Below are 18,568 nucleotides of genomic sequence, written 5' to 3' on the forward strand. Positions count from 1 at the left end.
ACAGAGAGGATATGTACATCCATGACTTCGAAGACAGGAAGCAAGACACCCACCGTCATGTGTTTTCAGTGTTATTTCGCCTTACAGGGTACTTTTTTATCCCCTATAAGTTACCCCTTTTCCAGTTAATTTCATCTTTTAACTGATTCACGAGTGTAAACACGGACCTATTCCACTGGCTCCAGAACAGGTTTAGCTGCCACACTGGTTTAATTATTTGCAAAAGTACACTTGTACACATAGCTGAGTTTAATAGGATGATGAAATATACAAATGTGTATTTGACTAAAATATACCAATCTGTGTTACACATCTGAAAGCATTACTCTGGTCCTGGCAAAACCCAAATTCCAGTACTTCAAAGACAGAAAAAATAAACAGTTAAATCAAGACTTGCTGTGTGGCGAAGGAAATGGTGAATTCTTCCCAAGAAACTTTACTTGGACATGCAGGTGAAGAATGATTATTCAAAGTGTTTTTTGTTTGTTTTAGCAGACATAGAAGCACTTAAGTCTTATATTCTTCAATATTAGTCACACTTATTTTATTTTTTGATAATAAAATGACATGTTTTTACTTTAGCCTTTTTATTAAAATTTTGGGAATGTGTGAAGACCACTGGAAAGAAGAGAAATACAAAGTAATATCACCACCCAGAGATAACATGGTAAAACGATATGTGTTTCAGAATTAAGCAACTTTAAAAACAGGCTTGGCTATGTGGATATCTGGGGAATGAACCAGAATGGATGGAAGATGTGGGAGATGCATCTCTCTCTCTCTCTCTCTCTCCCCCCTCCTATCCTTCTCTATCTCTCTCTCCTTCCCTTTCTCCCTCCCTCTCTCTTGTGAAAAATAAACTTTTTAAAAAAGTTTTACTTATTTGTTTGAAAAGCAGAGTCCCAGAGAGAAAGGGAGAGACAGAGATTTTGCCTGCTGGTTCACTCTCAAAGGAGCACAACTGCCAGGGCAGGAGATGAAGCCAGGAGCCTGGAACTCCACCCACGTCTCCCACATAAGTTAAAAGGGGCCAAGAACTCAGACCGTCTTACACTGCTTTCCCAGGCACATTAGCAGGGAACTGGACTGGAAGTGGGAGCAGCTGGGACTTGAACAGTATTCATATGGGATGCCAGCATCTCAAGTTAACCTATGGCACCGTAATGCTAGTCTCATAAATAAAATTTTTAAAAATAAGAAAGCATTCTACTTTAAATATAAAGACACAAATAAAGTAAAAGGATAGAAATTATGTACTGGGATTCTTAATAGCAGACAAGGTATATTTCAGAGCAAAAACAATTATTACAGATAAACAAGGTCATTTGAAATTACAGCAGTCATTGGATCATCTAGAAAACTAAACAATCATAAGTATGAGGCAACTAATAAGAAAATTTTAAATAAGCAGCAAACAATCAGAGAACTTCAAGTAAAATAGAGAAAGAAACAAGTTTACAATCACAGTTGGACATTTCAGAACCATCCTTGGAACTTACCTATCAATGTGACAACCCAATCAGAATCATTGTATGCTTTTCTATAGAAGTGATAAACAGATTCTAAAATTTATACAGAAATGCATGCAAAGGGCTAGAACAGCCAAAACAACTCGAAAATGAGGAATGAAGGTAGAGGAATTACTCTGTTTGAATCTAACACTTACTACAGAGTAAAATAGTGTCATTCTGACATCAAGAGACAAAACAGATCAAAGGAGCAAAACACAGAGTATAAACAGACCTCTCATATAAGGTTGCTTGATTTTTGACAAGGGTATAAAGGCAAAATAGTAGAAAAAGGATCATCTATTTAACAAATTGTGGTAGGATAATTAAATATCCAAATACAAAAGAATAAATCAATAAACGTTCCTGACCTCGTATCATATCCTAGTATTTACTCACAATTGACATAGACCTTAACATAAAACCTAAAACTATAATATTTCTAGAGGAAAACAAAGGAGAAATACTTTGTGACCTTAGGTTGGGCAAATATTTACTCAACACAATGCTGACAGCAAGATTTTAAAAAAGAAAAAATATCTCAAATGAATTTCTTTTGTTCTTAGAAATAAGCTACTAAGAGAATGAAGAGATAAACCAAAGACTAGGATCCACAACTGAAATATGTCTGATAAAGGACTTGCATATAGGATGTATACACACAAGTGCCAGAAACCTCAATCATACAGCTAACCACAAATCAGAGGCAAAAGATCAGAGAAGACACTTCAGCAAGGATGATGTGAAGGGGGCAAACGTGAGGGCCCCAGAACGGAGAGGATGATTTTGGGAATATAAAAGGGCAGAGTACCTTGGAGAGAAGTTTGGCAGTTTCTTAAACACTTGAGCACATCCCCACCATCAGACCCGCAGCGTCCATGCAGGTGCTTACCCAATGTAGATGACAGTCTGCCCACACACAGACTTACGCACAAGCTAACTGCCCACCACAGCTTCACGGTAGCAGTCAAAGCTGGAAATCATTCAAATGTCCAACAACAAGTACATAAATGATTTATGCTGTAGCCACACAATGGAATAACATTTCAGTAATAAAAAAGAACCAACTATTTATAGACACAACATGAGTGATGAATCTCAATATAATTATGCTGAATGAAAGGAGTCAGACAAAAAAATGATGATTGGATTATCTTTACATGAAAATAATTCTGTACAAGTAACAGCCAAGTAAGTTACAGTGACGGCAAGAGGATCAGTGTGGTTGCTTGAAGACAGGCAGTCACAAGGGAGGGATCCCACAGGAGTCCACAGGGACTTCTGCAGGTGCTGGACACGCTCTTCCTCACTGTGCTGGGTTCCCGGGCGTGCATGTGTATCAGGTTCTACGCTTGAAACACCTGCACTTTCTTGCAGACTCAGGTGAGAGCTATTTCTGAGCTGATCTCCGGGGACTGATAAGTATGTGGGAGGTGAGGATAATATGAATTCTGTGCAGCTGAAGAAGTGAGTCTGAAGGAGAGGCCAACTCGACTGTCATGGTTTTCACCTCGCTTAAAACTGCACGTGGCAGGCAGCATACTTCACGGAGATGAGGGAAGAATTCTTAATTCTTCTTAGCATCATTCTCTGCACTTGTGTGCCCATCTCAACACTTTCCTCTGACCCAAGGGATCTGCTGTCAGGCTCCCCTAGCATCCCTAAGACCACGGTAACTTTGTTCCCGTCTTGTGCTTCCCACTTCCCTACCTTTGCCCGTCTCCTCTAGCATTGGCTGCTCATGTCCACCTGCACTTTTTTCTCAATGCACACCCACATTCTCCCTGATCTCATCTCTCCTGTTGCTGATTCCACCATTCAACTTATCTAGTAAGTGTTGCCTCTGTCATCTTGCTGGTCATTATCTCTGGGACTTCTACAAGCTCACTCTGACCCCTGTCTTTCTGCTGCATTTTGCCAAATGTTACTGATGACCAGATTACAGATTGCAAAGGCTTAGTCTTCTCCTTGACATAACTGGATACGACTGACCATGCAGAACAGGATTCCACTTTCTTGAGGTCTGACTAATCAGAGGGCCCTCGGATTATCTCCCAGAAATGGATCTGTTCTTCACCATCCTTGTCCATCACTTTGGAAAGAAAACCAATCTCAGAAAGATTGTTCTTTCCAGAATACTTGCCCTGCTTTGAAGATTCTGTCTGTACAGAGAATCAAGTTACAGACTCTTTGGTGTCCAGGGCCCTGCAGATCCACGCCTTCCTCCCTTTCTCTGCTCCCTGTCCAGCCACAGCTCTCTTGTCAGGCACCCAGCTATGCCTCTGTACCTTTCTTCTTGCTGTGTCCTTCATGTCCCAGCTTCTCCTGCTTATTTCTTGTTGGGTTTTCTCCCTTCTCCTCCTTCTCTTGCCTTTCCCAAGTATACCTGTTCTGGGGGGTGTGGCAACCCAAGCCTCCCTGTGTGTTTTCCTAAATGCCCCAGCCCATGAGTCTTTCCATTCTGTTCATACAGCTCCTGATATTGCCACTAACTCATCGTAGAGCTTCAGCAGAACAGGACAACTAGTATCTCAGGTTTCTCTGATCTCCCCCAAAAACCAAGCTCTTAAGGGACAGCTCTCACACTGCTTCCACATCTGCCTAGCACAGGGACAATCCTTAGGAGTTCTCTTACTTTTTGCAGAGGACTTGCTTTCTTTCGATATCTGGATGTAACTTGAATGAAGGCTTAACACAGCTCCTTCTGGCCACTGGCTGCTATGACCTTCCGTATGCTGGGGTTTGCTCTTGAAGAGAACAGAAAGGAATCTTCTTTTCAGGAACTAGGAGGGCTGACAGCTAGTGGACATACAAGTATCGCCATGGAGATCACGGAGCTTAACCTTTTCAGCAATGCCATGTCTTAGGCAGAAAGAGTACAGAGGAATTTGCCTTTAGAAATGGCAGTGAAGGAGATATCTCACATGAAGAAAAACAGGATGACAGACTTTTTGAAGATAAACAGTATTTACACATGTTTTCCTAGACTCTGGGGATGTGGGTGAGCTACCTGAGGTATCTCAACAAGGGGTTTGGGTTGGGGGTGGTGTGTAGGAAGCACAGGGAGCCACAAGAGCAACTCCTGTGCAGACATCTGGGGCATCCTCTCCTACCAAAGATTTTGAATGAAGTGTGATTTCTCTTAGGAGAAATCTATGCTTCTGTCATGGATGTTAATAGAGGAACTTGACTAAGAAGCATTACTTAAAGAGTCCATTTTGGCCTCTGAGTCAAAGGCCAGTCCATCTGGAAGAGCTAAAAAAACTCGGACAAACTTGACAACAAGGTAGAAACACCCATAATTCTCCGTCCATAGCCCCTACCCCACCCCGTGATTTGGGAGTAGAATTCTGTACCTCTAAAATCCCCAAGATGGCAATGCTCATCTCATTCTCCTACCTTTGTTTTCACATGGACACTTGACACATAGTATTGTGTGTGTGATGAGAACTACAGCAATTTGCACACACATTCTGAACCATTTGGAGATGCAGGAGTGGCGCCTGGTGGTTCTGCCAGGCTGCTTTCTGAAAACCCTTGTCAGAAAGGCTGAGTTCAGCTCTGCCTTGCTTAGGAATGCTGGATTATTTGCAACATTTAGTTTCACATCCAGAGTCAAGAAGGACTCTCAACTCGGTCCACAGTCATATGTGGATTTCCCAAATAAATACAAATATACAACTTTCTGTGAAAGTTTGGGTCGGAGCTGGATAGTATTCCAAGCCACCAACAAAGCCAGCATCCCACTCTCTGGTATTGGCTCCTCTGATTCCTAAGACTACTATGTGTTAAAGAAATGATTGATTATTGAAATGGTTTCCCCTCTTTTTTGTTTACTGATTAGTAGCCTGTCACTATTCGCATTGTTTTATAGTTTTAGCCTTTTGTAACAATTATAATCTGTTAATTTTATTTTTTAAAGCTTACTGTGGTTATTTTTGGTACATATTTAACTGAGCTTTTGTAAATGCCATCTCAATTAGTTTTGTGTCAATGAACAGAAACTAAAATAAATCTCAAATATTAAAGCAAAAAAAAAGTAGAAGAACTCAAAAATGTTTGGCTGTCAGTCTTTTTAAGGGTATAGATGCAGTGTAAATTTGTATATATGACACATAAATTTCAGCAAAAAGTCATATGACATTGAAAATGCTTACAAACATCTGCTTTCAAAATGCTCTCTTCATTGCATGAATATCTTTGGAAAAGCAATTATTTTCTCATGTAGTGCTAAAGTGACTTGCATATTGCAAGTTCAAATTAAATGTTGTTTCTTTGAAAATATCTCTAAATAACAAAATATTGACTGCTATCTGGCATCAGAAAAGGTTAACAAATTTTGAATATTTATCTTTTTTGGGGGAAGAAGCAGCTGTAAATAATCTATGAGTCCCATGCTAGGCCATAAAGCAAGTCTCAGCAAATTAAAAAGAAAAAAAGCTGAAATCATACCATTCATCTTCTCGGACCACAATGGAATGAAGCTGGAAATCAACAGCTTGGGGATCTCTAGAACACGTGCAAACACGTGGAAGCTGAACAACATGCTCCTGAGTGAACAGTGGGTCACAGAGGAAATCAAAAGAGAAATAAAAATTTCTGGAAGCAAATGAAGATAGTGCAATGTATCAAAACTTACAGGACACAGCGAAAGCAATGTTGAGGAAATTTTATACCAATTGGTGCCTATATCAGAGATTGGAAAGGCACCAAATAAATGAGCTATCAATACATCTCAAGAACCTAGAAAAACAACAACAAACCAGACCTTAAATTACCTGGAGAAAAGAAATAATTAAAATTAGAGAATAAACAAATTGAAACAAAAATACAAAAGTGAAACGAAAAGCTGTTTTTTTGAAAAAATAAACAAAATTGATACACCACTGGCCCAACTAAATGAGAGAGAAAGAGATAGAGACTCAAATAAAATCAGAGATAAAAAAGGAAATGTAACAACAGATACCACAGAAATAAAAAGAATCACCAGGAATTACTACAAAGAGCTGTATGCCAAAAAGTTGGGAAATCTAGAAGAAATGGAAGAAATGGACAGATTCATCAACACAAACAACCAAATAAAATTGAGCGATAAAGACACAGAAAGTCTAAATAGATCAATAACCAAGACAGAAATTGAACCAGTACTGGATGGCTTCACTGCCGAATTCTACTAGACATTTAAAGAAGAACTAATTTCAATCCCTCTCAAGCTATTCAAAACAACTGAAAGGGAGGGAATCCTTCCAAACTCCTTCTATGAAGCCAGAATCACCTTAATTCCTAAACCTGAAAAAGGTGTAACAGAGAAAGAGACCAATTGACCAATTTCCCTGATGAACACAGATGCAAAAATCCTCAACAAAACAGTAGGCAATAAAATATAATATATCAGAAATCCAGACCAATTGGGATCACACCACTAAGTGGGTTTAACAGTTGCAAATCAGTAAATATGATTTATAATATCAGTTAACAAACTGAAGAACAAAAACCATATGATTATCACAATTTACATGCAGAGAAAGCATCTGATAAAATACAACACCTTCTCATGATGGAAACCTTAAGCAAACTGGATATAGAAGAAACATCCCTCAACACAATTAAGGAAAATTATGAGAAAGCCATACAGCCAGCATTTTATTGAATAGGGAAAAGTTGGAAGCAATCCCACTAAGATCTGGATCCAGAAAAAGAGGTCCACTCTCACCATTACTATTCAGTATAGTCCTGGAAGATTTAGCCAGAGTCATTAGGCAAGAAAAAGATATCAAAGGGATACAAATTAGAAAGGAGGAAGTCAGAGTGTTGTTTAGGACATCTGCCATTCTATGAGTCTGCTGTGTATCCCACTTCCCATGTTGGATCTTTCTCTCCCTTTTTGATTCTATCAGTTAGTATTAACAGACACTTGTCTTGTTTGTGTGATCCCTTTGATTCTTAGACCTATCCGAGCCATCGAATGTGAACTGAAATTGATCACTTGGACTAGTGAGATGGCATTGGTACATGCCACCTTGATGGGATTGTATTGGAATCCCCTGGCACATTTCTAACTCCATCATTTGGGGCAAGTCTGATTGTGCATGTCCTTAAGGCAGCCCTTAAGGCATTCGGATCTGGCAGAAGAGCCCATGAGAGTATTGTAGGCATGGAAAGCCAAGACACCATGGAAAAGAAAAAAAGAAGACCTAAATGAAAGATCTCTGGGAGTGAGATCCCAGTGGAAAGAACGGGGCCATCAAACAAGGAGGTACCTTTCTCTGAAGGGAGGAGAGAACTTCCACTTTGACTATGACCCTATCAGAATAAGATCAAAGTCAGCGAACTCTAAAGGCTTCCATAGCCCTGGCAACTCATGACTAGAGCCTAGGGAGATTACTGACGCCATGAACAGGAGTGTCAAATTGTTAAGTCAGCAACAGAAGTCACTGTGTACTTACATCCCATGTGGGAACTGTCCTTAATGTGTTGTCTAATGTGCAGTGATGCTATAACTAGTACTGAAACAGTATTTTTACACTTTGTGGTTCTGCGTGGGTACAAACTGATGAGGTCTTTACTAATTATATACTGAATCGATCTTCTGTATATAAAGATAATTGGAAATGAAAAAAAAAAAACAAAAACCTGGTGTTAAATTGGAAATGGCATAGAAAATTAATTAATTTTTTAAAAAAATATTATGTAGGATCTCTGTCTTTAATGTGCTGTACACTCTTATTTAATGCTATAACTAGTACTCCAACAGTATTTTTCTTTCACTTTGTGTTGCTATATGGGGGCAAACTGTTGAAATCGTTACCTAATATATACTAAACTGATCTTTTGTATATAAAGAGAATTGAAAATGAATCATGATGTGATTGGAAGGGGAGAGGGAGCGGGAAAGGGGAGGGTTGTGGGTGGGAGGGAAGTTTTGGGAGGGGGAAGCCATTGTAACCCATAAGCTGTACTTTGGAAATTTATATTCATTAAATAAAAGTTTAATTAAAAAAAAAGAAAGGAGGAAGTCAAATAATCTCTATTGGCAGATGACAAGATTCTATATATAGGGAATCCAAAAGACTCCAGTAACAGACTGCTGGAACTTATCAAACAAATCAATAACCTTTGTATACACAGAAAATGTCATTGCAGAAGACAAATTTCTAAGATCAATGCCATTCACAATATCTACAAAAAAAAAAATACCTTGGAATAAATTTAACCAAAGATGTCAAAAATCTCTATGATGAAAATTATAAAACATTAAAGAAATAAGTAGAAGAAGACGCAAAAAAGGGAAAAATGTTACATGTTCATGGATTAGAAGAACCAATATCATCAAAATGTCCATACTTCCAAAAGCAGTTTACAGATTCAATACAATACCAATCAAAATATCAAAGACATTCTTCTCAGATCTAGAAAAAAATGATGCTGAAATTCATATGGAACCGCAGCAGACACCAAATAGCTAAATCAATCTTATACAAAAAAAAAAAAAAAAAAAAAAAAGGATGAGGCATCATGATACCAGATTTCAAGACATATTACAGGGTAGTTATAATCAAAACAGCCTGGTACTGCCACAAAAACAGACTTGTAGATCAATGGAACAGAACAGAAAACTCCAGAAACAATCCATGCATCTACGACCAACTTATCTTTTACAAAGGAGTTAAAATCAATTCCTGGCGCATTCCATATGGCACTAGTTCTTTTCCCTGCTGCTCCACTTCTGGTCCAGCTCCCTGCTAATGGCCTGGGAAAAGCAGTGGAAGATGGCCTACATGCTTGGGCCCCTGCACCCATGTGGGAGACCTGGCTCCTGGCTTCAGCCTGGCCCGGCATCAGCTATTACGGCCATCTGGGGAGTAAACCAGCTGATGGAAGATCTCTCTGTCTCTCTCTCTGTCTCTCTCTCTGTCTCTCTCTCTGTCTTTCCTTCTCTCTAACTCTGACTTTCAAATAAATAATTTTTTTAAGAAAAGAAACAAACAACAGGACTTATCTACACTATAGATCAAATGGATTTAATAGATATAAACAGAACATTCAATCCCACAGCTCAAAAATACACATTCTTTTCAATAGTGCATGTAACATTCTCTAGGACAGACCACAGACTAGGGCATTAAACAAGATTCAAGAAATTAAAAAAAACTAAAATCATATCATGCATCTTTCCTAACCACAATGTAATGAAGGTAGAAATTAACAATGAACAAAATCAAGAAAATATAGAAACACATGGGAATTGAATAGCATCCTCCTCAATGAACAGTGGGTCATAGAAGAAAGCAAAAAGAATTCCTTTAAACAAATGAAAATACATCATATCAAAACTAATGGGATACAGCAAAAGCAGTGATGAGAGGAAAGTTTATAGTGATAAATCCCTACATTCAAAAAGTGGAAGGATATCAAATAATCTAGCGATGCATCTAGAAAAACAAGAATAAACCAAATTCAAAATCATAATAAGGAAAGAAATAATAAAAAATAGAGAAGATTAACAAAATCAAAATCAAAAACTAAAGGTCGGTGAAATGAAGAGCTAGTTTTGTGAAAAAAAAAATCAAAATTGATAAACCATTAGCTCAACTAACTAAAAAAAAGACTGAAATTACTAAAATCAGAACTGAAAAAGGAGATGTCACAGATGATACCACGGAGGTACAAAGAATCCTAACATATTATTACAATTAGCTATATACCAACACATTGGAAAATCTAGAAAAAAAATGGCTAGATCTCTAGACACATACAATTTACCAAAATTGAAACATGAAGACATAGAAAACCCGAAAAGACCAGTAACCAATGTTGATATTGAATCAGTATTATAAAGAAGCTCCCACCATACTTTTAATGAAGAAATAATACCAGTTCATTTAAAAATGATTTATTTTATTTATTTCAAAGGCAGAGTGACAGAGAGAGAAGGGAGAGTGGGAGAGCGGGAGAGTGGGAGAGCGGGAGAGAGAGAGAGAGAGTGAGAGAGAGAGAGAGAGAGATAGATTGATTTTCCATTTGCCCTTTAATCCCCTAGATGCCTGCAACAGCCAGGGATGGGAAAGGCCAAAGACAGGAACCAGGTACTTCATCTATGTCTCCCATGTGGGTGCCAGAGTCCCAAACACTTGGGACATCTTGCTCTGCTTTTCCCAGGCCACAGCAGAGAGCTGGACTGGAATTGGAGTAGACAGGACACCACACACATATGGGACGCAGGTGTCACAGACAGCAGTTTAACCCACTATGCCATAACACTAGCCCCACAAATTCTTAAACTATTCAAAACAACTGAAAGAGAAGGAACTCTTCCAACTCACGATTGAGGCCAGCTATGGTCTTAACTGTAAAACCAGAGAGAGACACAACAACAAGAGAGAACTATAGACCAATATCCATGATGAACTTACATGCCAAAATCCTCAAGAGAATACTAGTGAATTGAATCCAGTGACACATCACAACGATGACCCACCCAGAACCAAGTGGGACTTAACACAGGGATGCAGCATGGTTCAACACAAGCCAATCATTAAACGTGATACATCACATCAAGCCAATGAAAGGAGGCCTGGAGCCATGGCACAGCGGATAAAGCCACCACCGCCGGCATCCCATATGGGTGATGGTTCAAGTCCCAGCTGCTCCACTTCTGATCTAGCTCCCTGCTAACACGCCTGGGGAATCAGTGGGAGATGGCCCAAATACTTGGGCCTGTGCACCCACATGGGAGATTGAGAAGAAGCTCCAGGCTCCTGGCTTCAACTGGCCCAGCTCTGGCCATTGTGGACATTTGGGGAGTGAACCAGTAGGTGAAAGATCTGTCTCTCTAACTCTGCCTTTCAAATAAATAAATAAATCTTTAAAAAAAAAGAAAAAAAAATGAAGGATAAAAATCATATGATTGTCTCTATAGATAAAGAGAAAGCATTTGATAAAATACAATATCTTTTCATGATAAACACTTTAAAAAACTAAATATAGAAAGAGCATAACTCAATACAATGAAGGCAATGTATGGCAAACCTACAGCTGACATCATGCTGAAGAGGGAAAAGGAGAAGCATTTCTATGAAGATCTGGAACCAGATGCCCACTCACACCACTGTTATTCAATACAGCTCTGAAAAATTTAGCCAGAGTTCATTAGGCAAGAAAAAAATCAAAGGGATACAAATTGAAAAACAGGAAGCCCAATTATCCTTGTTTGCAGATGACACAACCCTTATATAGGGGAACTAAAATACTCCACCAAGAGACTATTAGAACTCATAAGAGAACTCAACAAAGTCATAGGATAGAAAACCAACACACAAAAATCAATCCTTATACATTAACAGTAGTCTGCATGAGTAAGAACTTACAAAATCAACCCCATTCACATAGCAGCAAAAACAACTGAAATAATTTGAGATAAATTTAACCAAGGAGGTAAAATATCTCCACAATGAAAATTATAAAATATGTAAGAAAGAAATAGAGGAACACTAAAAAAAAATGGAAAAATCTTCCATGTTTGAGGATTAGAAGAATTAATATCATCAAAATGTCCATACTACTGAAAGCAATTTACAGATTCAATGCAATCCCAATCAAAACACCAATGACATTCTTCTCAGATCTAGAAAAAATGATGCTATAATTCATATGGGAGCACAAAAGATCCAGAATAGCTAAAGCAATCTTATACAACAAAAAGAAAGCCAGAAGCATCACAATACCAGATTTAAAGAAATATATAGGACAGTTATAATCAAAACAGCCTGGTACTGGCATGAGAAATGTACATGTACTCCAACACCCGGGGCTGGGCCAGGTCAAAGCCAGGGACCACCAGGAGCTTATTCTGGGTCTCCCAAATGGCTGCAGTGACCCAAACGCTAGGGTCACCTTCTTCTCCTTTTCCCAGGCACATTAGCAGGGAACTGTCTCAGAAATGTAGTAGCCAGGACTTGAACTGTCACCCATGTGGCTGCTGACAATGAGGGCAGTGGCTTAACCCATTATACCACCATTTATATTGTGCTGGCTTCATACAAAGGTGATGAACATTTTCCCTAACTTCAGGATTCTACAGAGTTTAAAAATATTAAATGTACAACACATGTAAAATATAACAATGTAAAGAAAAATCATATGTTCCACCATTTTAAAATGGGACTTCACAATGTAAAATGAGCCTGATTTGATTCTTCAGTGGACCAGGCAGGACTGTCAACAGCCGTGACGCGTCCATCAGTGCTCCACACACTGCCTCACTTTCCCTCACTATGACATTTTCCCACTCTGGGTCAAAACAGCGGCTACCATGACCAGTTCCTGTAGTGACCTCAGACACAGTGCGTATGAGAAACCACAGGGTGTAGGCAACATTTTGCTTCCGCATTTCAGTACAGACTGTGTCAAAGAAGCCTGATGCTTGAACATTTTACCTTCATGGTAACTTCATTATTCTTTTTTTAACAAATTCACATCTTAGAATAAATGTAAAATACTAGGATACTGTTACATTTTCCTCCAAGGCATTTCCAAAAAAAATGTACAACCAGGTATCACTGTGCCTGGTTTGTAAAGGAAATATAAATGGAAAGAAATACGCCTTAAGAGACTTCACAGGGGCCAAAGGTTTTAAATCCATGTGAGTAGTCAGGAAGGTACGTAGAGAGGGGCACTCACGTTAGCACAGTGTAAGGCTAGAGCGCAGAAGACAGCAAACATCTTGAAGTTGTTCTCGTCCGTCTTTGAGAAGGCACTGCCGCTGATTTTGTTCACCATCTGCACCACGCCTATCACACTCCCGCGGCTCACGATGGGCATACACAGGATGTTCCGAGTGGTGTAGCCTGTGTACAAGTCCACTTCTCTGTGGGGAGGTCACAGAACGACAATAAGCAAAGAGAAAACAGAAAAACAGGCAGAAGACACTGACGGTGTATTCAATCACAGACCTCACCTCGGCTGCTGTGACAGTGATTTTAACGGCACTGTGAACTTCTAACGTCAGGGGCAAGGTAACATCCACAAGTGTCTCTCTCTCTTTTTTTTGTTTAAAATATTTCAGATATACAGGAAAGTTCAGACAAGAGTTTAATGGGCACATGCAGACTTGACAATTTTTCATGGTTTTCCATGTCTGCCTCATACGTAAACATTAGTGATACACACAACTTATTTTGAAAGCAGGAATGGTAGTAAAACAAAGTGTGGTTTCCGTATTTTGCATACCATGTGTTATACATGGATCTACAGATGTTGTCTTCAATGCATCATACTGTGTACATAACAACACACCCTTCTTTCCTCATTTTATGGTATTTGCCATGAATTCCATGCTACGTGATATTAATATAGTCATCCCAGAATGTGTTTTCTTAAACCTATTAAAATCTTTTCCTAAAACCATTCTTTCATGTGGAGTTTTCTAGGACAGTCTTGCGGAGAGTCCACCTTATCCTCAGGGCATATTCAGTATTGCTAAGTACACACAAATATAAGTCAATGTGGCAAAAGGACGTGTTCCTTTGAATCTGACGAGGTTTATAAGAGATGCAATTTTCTGAACTACTGAAGTGGGGTTTCCACCGTTAAAGCTGTGAAGCCAGGCTGAGCACACTACTGCCCACTGTGTTTTCACATAACACAGCCACATCTCTTCTTTAGGGGATGTCTGTATCAGCTGGCGTGCTCTCAGCTGAGATCTGGGAGAAAAGACCTTACGGCTGGAATGCCAAAGACACCTGTTACCTCACACTGAACGGAAAAGGTTTATAGACTCCTGATTTGAGGAAACACTTTTTTTTTTAATTATTAAGAAAAGAGAGTGAGAAAAAGTGAGAAAGACAAGAATTCCCACTACTTGGTTCACTCTCCAAATGCCAACAATGGCCAGGGCAGGATCTGGCCACAGCCAAGAACCAGGAATTCAATCTGGGTCTCCCACATGGGTGGCAGGGACCCGAGTACTTGAGCCCTCACTGCTACTCTCAGGGTTTGTGTCTGTAGGAAGCCCAAGTCAGGAGCCGGAGCAGGGACTCAAACCCATCTACTCCAGTGTGAGATGCAGGTGTCTTAATCACGAGGCTGAATCCCACTTTGTAAACGCTTTGTGAAGCAGGGACTGAGTGCCACCAAGGCAAACTGTACCTGACGGTAGTCAGTTACACACTGGTCTTCAGTGTGTGGCTTTACTCTGCTGGAATGGTGTTTCAGGATTTAGCCACGTTGTTAACATACTACCAGAAGTTCAGTCCTTTTTAGTGCAGAGCGCTACTCTCTACTGAATGGGTACCTCATGAATTATTTATCCATCCACCAGCTAATGGACGATATTATTTGTTAACAGCCAGTTACTGGCAGTTAGGAATACTGCTGCTTTAAAGATTTGCATCCAAGTTTTTGTGTGGATACATGCTTTTATTTTTCTTGGAATAATATCTAGGAATGAAGCTGACGGATGAGTCATACAGTAAGTGCACATGTAACTTCAGGAAACTTCACACCTGTCTTCTCAAGTGGTAGCAAGCATCACACATTCCCACCAGCAAAGCACAAGGGTCCCAGTTTCCCCACATCCTTACCGATCCTCGGTAATTCTCATCTTTTAAAATTTCAGGCATTCAGATAGGTGAGTGGTAGGATCTCACTGTAAATGCAGTTTACATCCCCCTCACTTTGCACATATTACCTGCGTTTAACGGTCATTTGTGTATCTTCATATCTGTTAAGATCTGCTTTTTCATTTAACTCAGGTGTCTTATTATATTAGAAGAATTTCTTATATATCCTGGGTACATATTTTTAATGTATGTTTAGAAGATTTTTTCCCCAATCTTTTGCTTGCCTTTTTATTTTCTTAACAGTCTAACTCATAAATTTTATGTACAGATTTTATTTTCCATACTTTAGCAGTGAAATTGCAACTTATTTTCATTTTATCCATTTGCATTTTATTGGTAAAATAATTTACTAGAATATGGTTCTGTTTTGATGAGTTGTGTATAGCTACATTATTTGCATGAGAATTCTTCCTATCACCTATGTTATATATTAAAGTAAACCAAATAGCTGAATTAACATTGTTGTCAAAATATCTGAAATATTATAAGCTAATAGTCATACGGCATTAATCTTGTGATTGTCAATTTCCAGAGATTTATGAAAACCAGATTATATAATTTGCTCTCCGGTTACCCAAACAAAATTCAAAATGAAACAAATAAAATCTTTATAAGTCTTCCTAATATACAACTTGAATAACACTCAATAAATGTGTGACTTACTGGGTTCTTCCTGTCTGTACTGCAAACCTTTCAGAGCTTTTAGGAAAAGTATCTGTAATGTTAAAAAACATTGTGGCATTGTGGCATTGCCATCACGTTTCAAATGAGAAACTGATTCTCAGAGAAATTAACTCATGCTAGCGCACTGCACAGATTGAGGATGGCAGCACCGTGATTCAAAACTGCACAGAACAACTTCTAAGTTGTGTGATTTACCCTGTGTGCAGCAGCCTTCGTGATGCTCGGATGGACGGCCTACCCGTGAAAAACGACCGCGGGGAAAGGATGCAGCAGCCCTGTGAGGTAAAGCTTCCGCCTTTTATTTGCTTTTGCTACAATTGAAACACCTATGCTGGATACCATCATATATTAATGACTTAGCTGATAACAGAGTTGGTTAAAAGAAGGAAGGAAATTTAAGAGGGAAGAACATGAGAACTGGGGCTCCTTGGAGGAGGTGTGGGCAGGTGGGGGACCGAAGAGGCCAGCGCTGGAGGACACAGCCGTCTCTCACCTGTTGAAGCGTGGATCTGCATAGGCGTCGGGAATGTTCAGGACTTCCCCGGTTCTTGCTACTTGACCGGCAATTCCCTTCTCAATTGAAAATCTGCACATATTAAAGAGAGGGGCAGGCTAATTAAAATATAGATGTTGCAAAAACTTTTGAAACACTTCATTGCTATCAAATGTTTAATTAAAAAGCATTGTTGTGTTTTAAATACAAGCATTAACCTTATATTTACATATCCTAAATCAATTTATTAGAAAATATGTAAAAATAAAGCAGAAAAAACATTACATAGCAATTGCCTGAGAACCTTGTTTTAAGATATAATCCAAAATCTATTAAATTAAATCTGGAATACAAGCTGAAATTTAAAATTAACCAGCGTTATCCTGTACTGATCAGTGATAATCCGTTACATTAGCAAAGTACATTTTAATTTAGGAAATGCCTCCACAGAAAATTATAGTGGATTCTCAATGAGGTGAAAACTAAGGCCTATGTGTGCTCAAAACTTACCAATATCCCTAAAATATCAGTAGCACAATAAAAACCAGAACACCAGGTACATACCTGTGAGATCTTCACCACACATAACCAAACTCACAGGTTATGCCTGAACCTTGATACGCCACACAGGCGTTAAAGTTACTGCACTTGCAATACTTTTAGTAGTTTTATGTCTTTAATTTATTAATTTTAAAACAATCAAAATATGAGCATTATCTGATTATTTTTACTTATGTTTTTGTTATCCATTGTCAGTATTTTTGTTATAAATACATTATTATATTTACAAGTTGTTTTCCTTATTGTCATACATGCACTCATCTCCATAGTTTAATCAGCCACACTGTTTTCAAAAGTTTGAAATAATTTAAATCACACTAATTTTTTACTTTATGAGAAATAATCATAATTGAAATAAAGCATCACCCTGGAGATTATCATGAACATGTTCTAAAGAGAATGGACACAGAGAGCCAGCTTAACACACCAAAGAGTGACTCAAACATTGCATAAAAGTCAAACTTGTCTTTTTCTTGGTTTCCTGTGGTGCTTTGAATAACATGAACACAATGAAATAGAGTGACATGAGCCAAGAGTATCAAAATCTATTTCTTGGTTTATGCTTGTTTGTCTTGGTCTGAGAGCAGTCGGAACTGTAACTTCTATTCAAACTCTGTAGTTTGCCAGCTAGGCTCACTAGCAACCCATTATTAAGAAGTGCACCCTTACGTAACTGGCTGACATTGACTGGTTGTCACAGAGGGACAGGAAGCTACAGTCTCTTGTTGTTTCTATTCTTGTATACACAAATTACACCAATACTGGAGGTGCCAAGGAACACTCAAACCTCCAGACTTCAGCAAGAGAATGCTTTAACAAAGTGACTATATCCAGTTGATACGCTCAGATTTTAAAAAACAAAATATTTGTAAAAACCCTCAAACACGTATATAGTACCTAGATTTCAGAGTTGGGTGAGCAATAGGCTTTGCCACCCAAGAGAACTGGAAGTGCCCCCGGTGAGTCGCACTTTCAAGTTCCCATGGCATTAATTCCTTATATGAGAGACAGCCCAAATGAATGACAATTCTTAATTTATAAGGAACAATGTATTACTAGCATTCTATAATTACCAGAGAACATTATAGGATTACATTGAAAAGCAAATAAAATGCGTAAAGCAAAAGGAATTCAATTGTCTAAAAAAACATTAACTTTTGAATGTTAAGCTTGATTCTTAAAAGTTTTGGGACAGTGCTCCTTGTAGATATCCAGACTGTGATACAATTCAGCCACCATGCCCGCCTCCACCGACAAAATAATTTCCTCTCTGCTCATTTAAGCGATGACAGCTGCCAATTAAATACCAAGGGAGGCTTCAGTTTCCAGATGCAATAGGACTGTGCTATAGGATCAGTTAAACTGACTGCTCAGCTGTAGCGTCCAGCATACCTGATCCAGCTCCTTTATTGCCTGGACGGTCTGACAGCCCCACAGGCTGGGAAGGGATGGGGGCCAAACTGTTTGACTACCCTCTTGCTCCAAATCGTGAGAAAGCCTACAGACTCCAGGTGGAGTGTACCTTGACCTACCTGGGAGCACTAGCAAGTTTTTCCAACAAGATTTCCAAAAGGACCGCCTCCGGAAGACGGCATTTCCAGGATTGACGCTAAAGCTTCAGGGCGCGGTTTCGCTGGCACTGCAATGTCATTCCCAGAAGCACTACCTTCAGGAGGCGGGTCCTGGTGGGAATGATACCACAG

General features: G+C 39.0%; 1 protein-coding gene across 2 annotated transcripts in view; it reads right to left on the minus strand.

Annotated features, from left to right (window-relative positions):
- Positions 1 to 18,568, minus strand: part of PDE10A (phosphodiesterase 10A) — a 381,690-nt gene that overhangs the window by 62,121 nt on the left and 301,001 nt on the right. For both annotated transcript variants that reach the window (XM_062187022.1, XM_062187024.1), the window contains exons 12-13: positions 16,305 to 16,397; positions 13,188 to 13,374 (exon numbers count right to left, since the gene is read on the minus strand). In XM_062187022.1, coding sequence (XP_062043006.1) covers positions 13,188 to 13,374; positions 16,305 to 16,397 — 280 coding nt within the window. The remainder of the gene's footprint in view (positions 1 to 13,187; positions 13,375 to 16,304; positions 16,398 to 18,568) is intronic.

This window comes from Lepus europaeus, chromosome 3, assembly GCF_033115175.1.
Source record: "Lepus europaeus isolate LE1 chromosome 3, mLepTim1.pri, whole genome shotgun sequence".
Classification (NCBI taxonomy): Eukaryota; Metazoa; Chordata; class Mammalia; order Lagomorpha; family Leporidae; genus Lepus; species Lepus europaeus.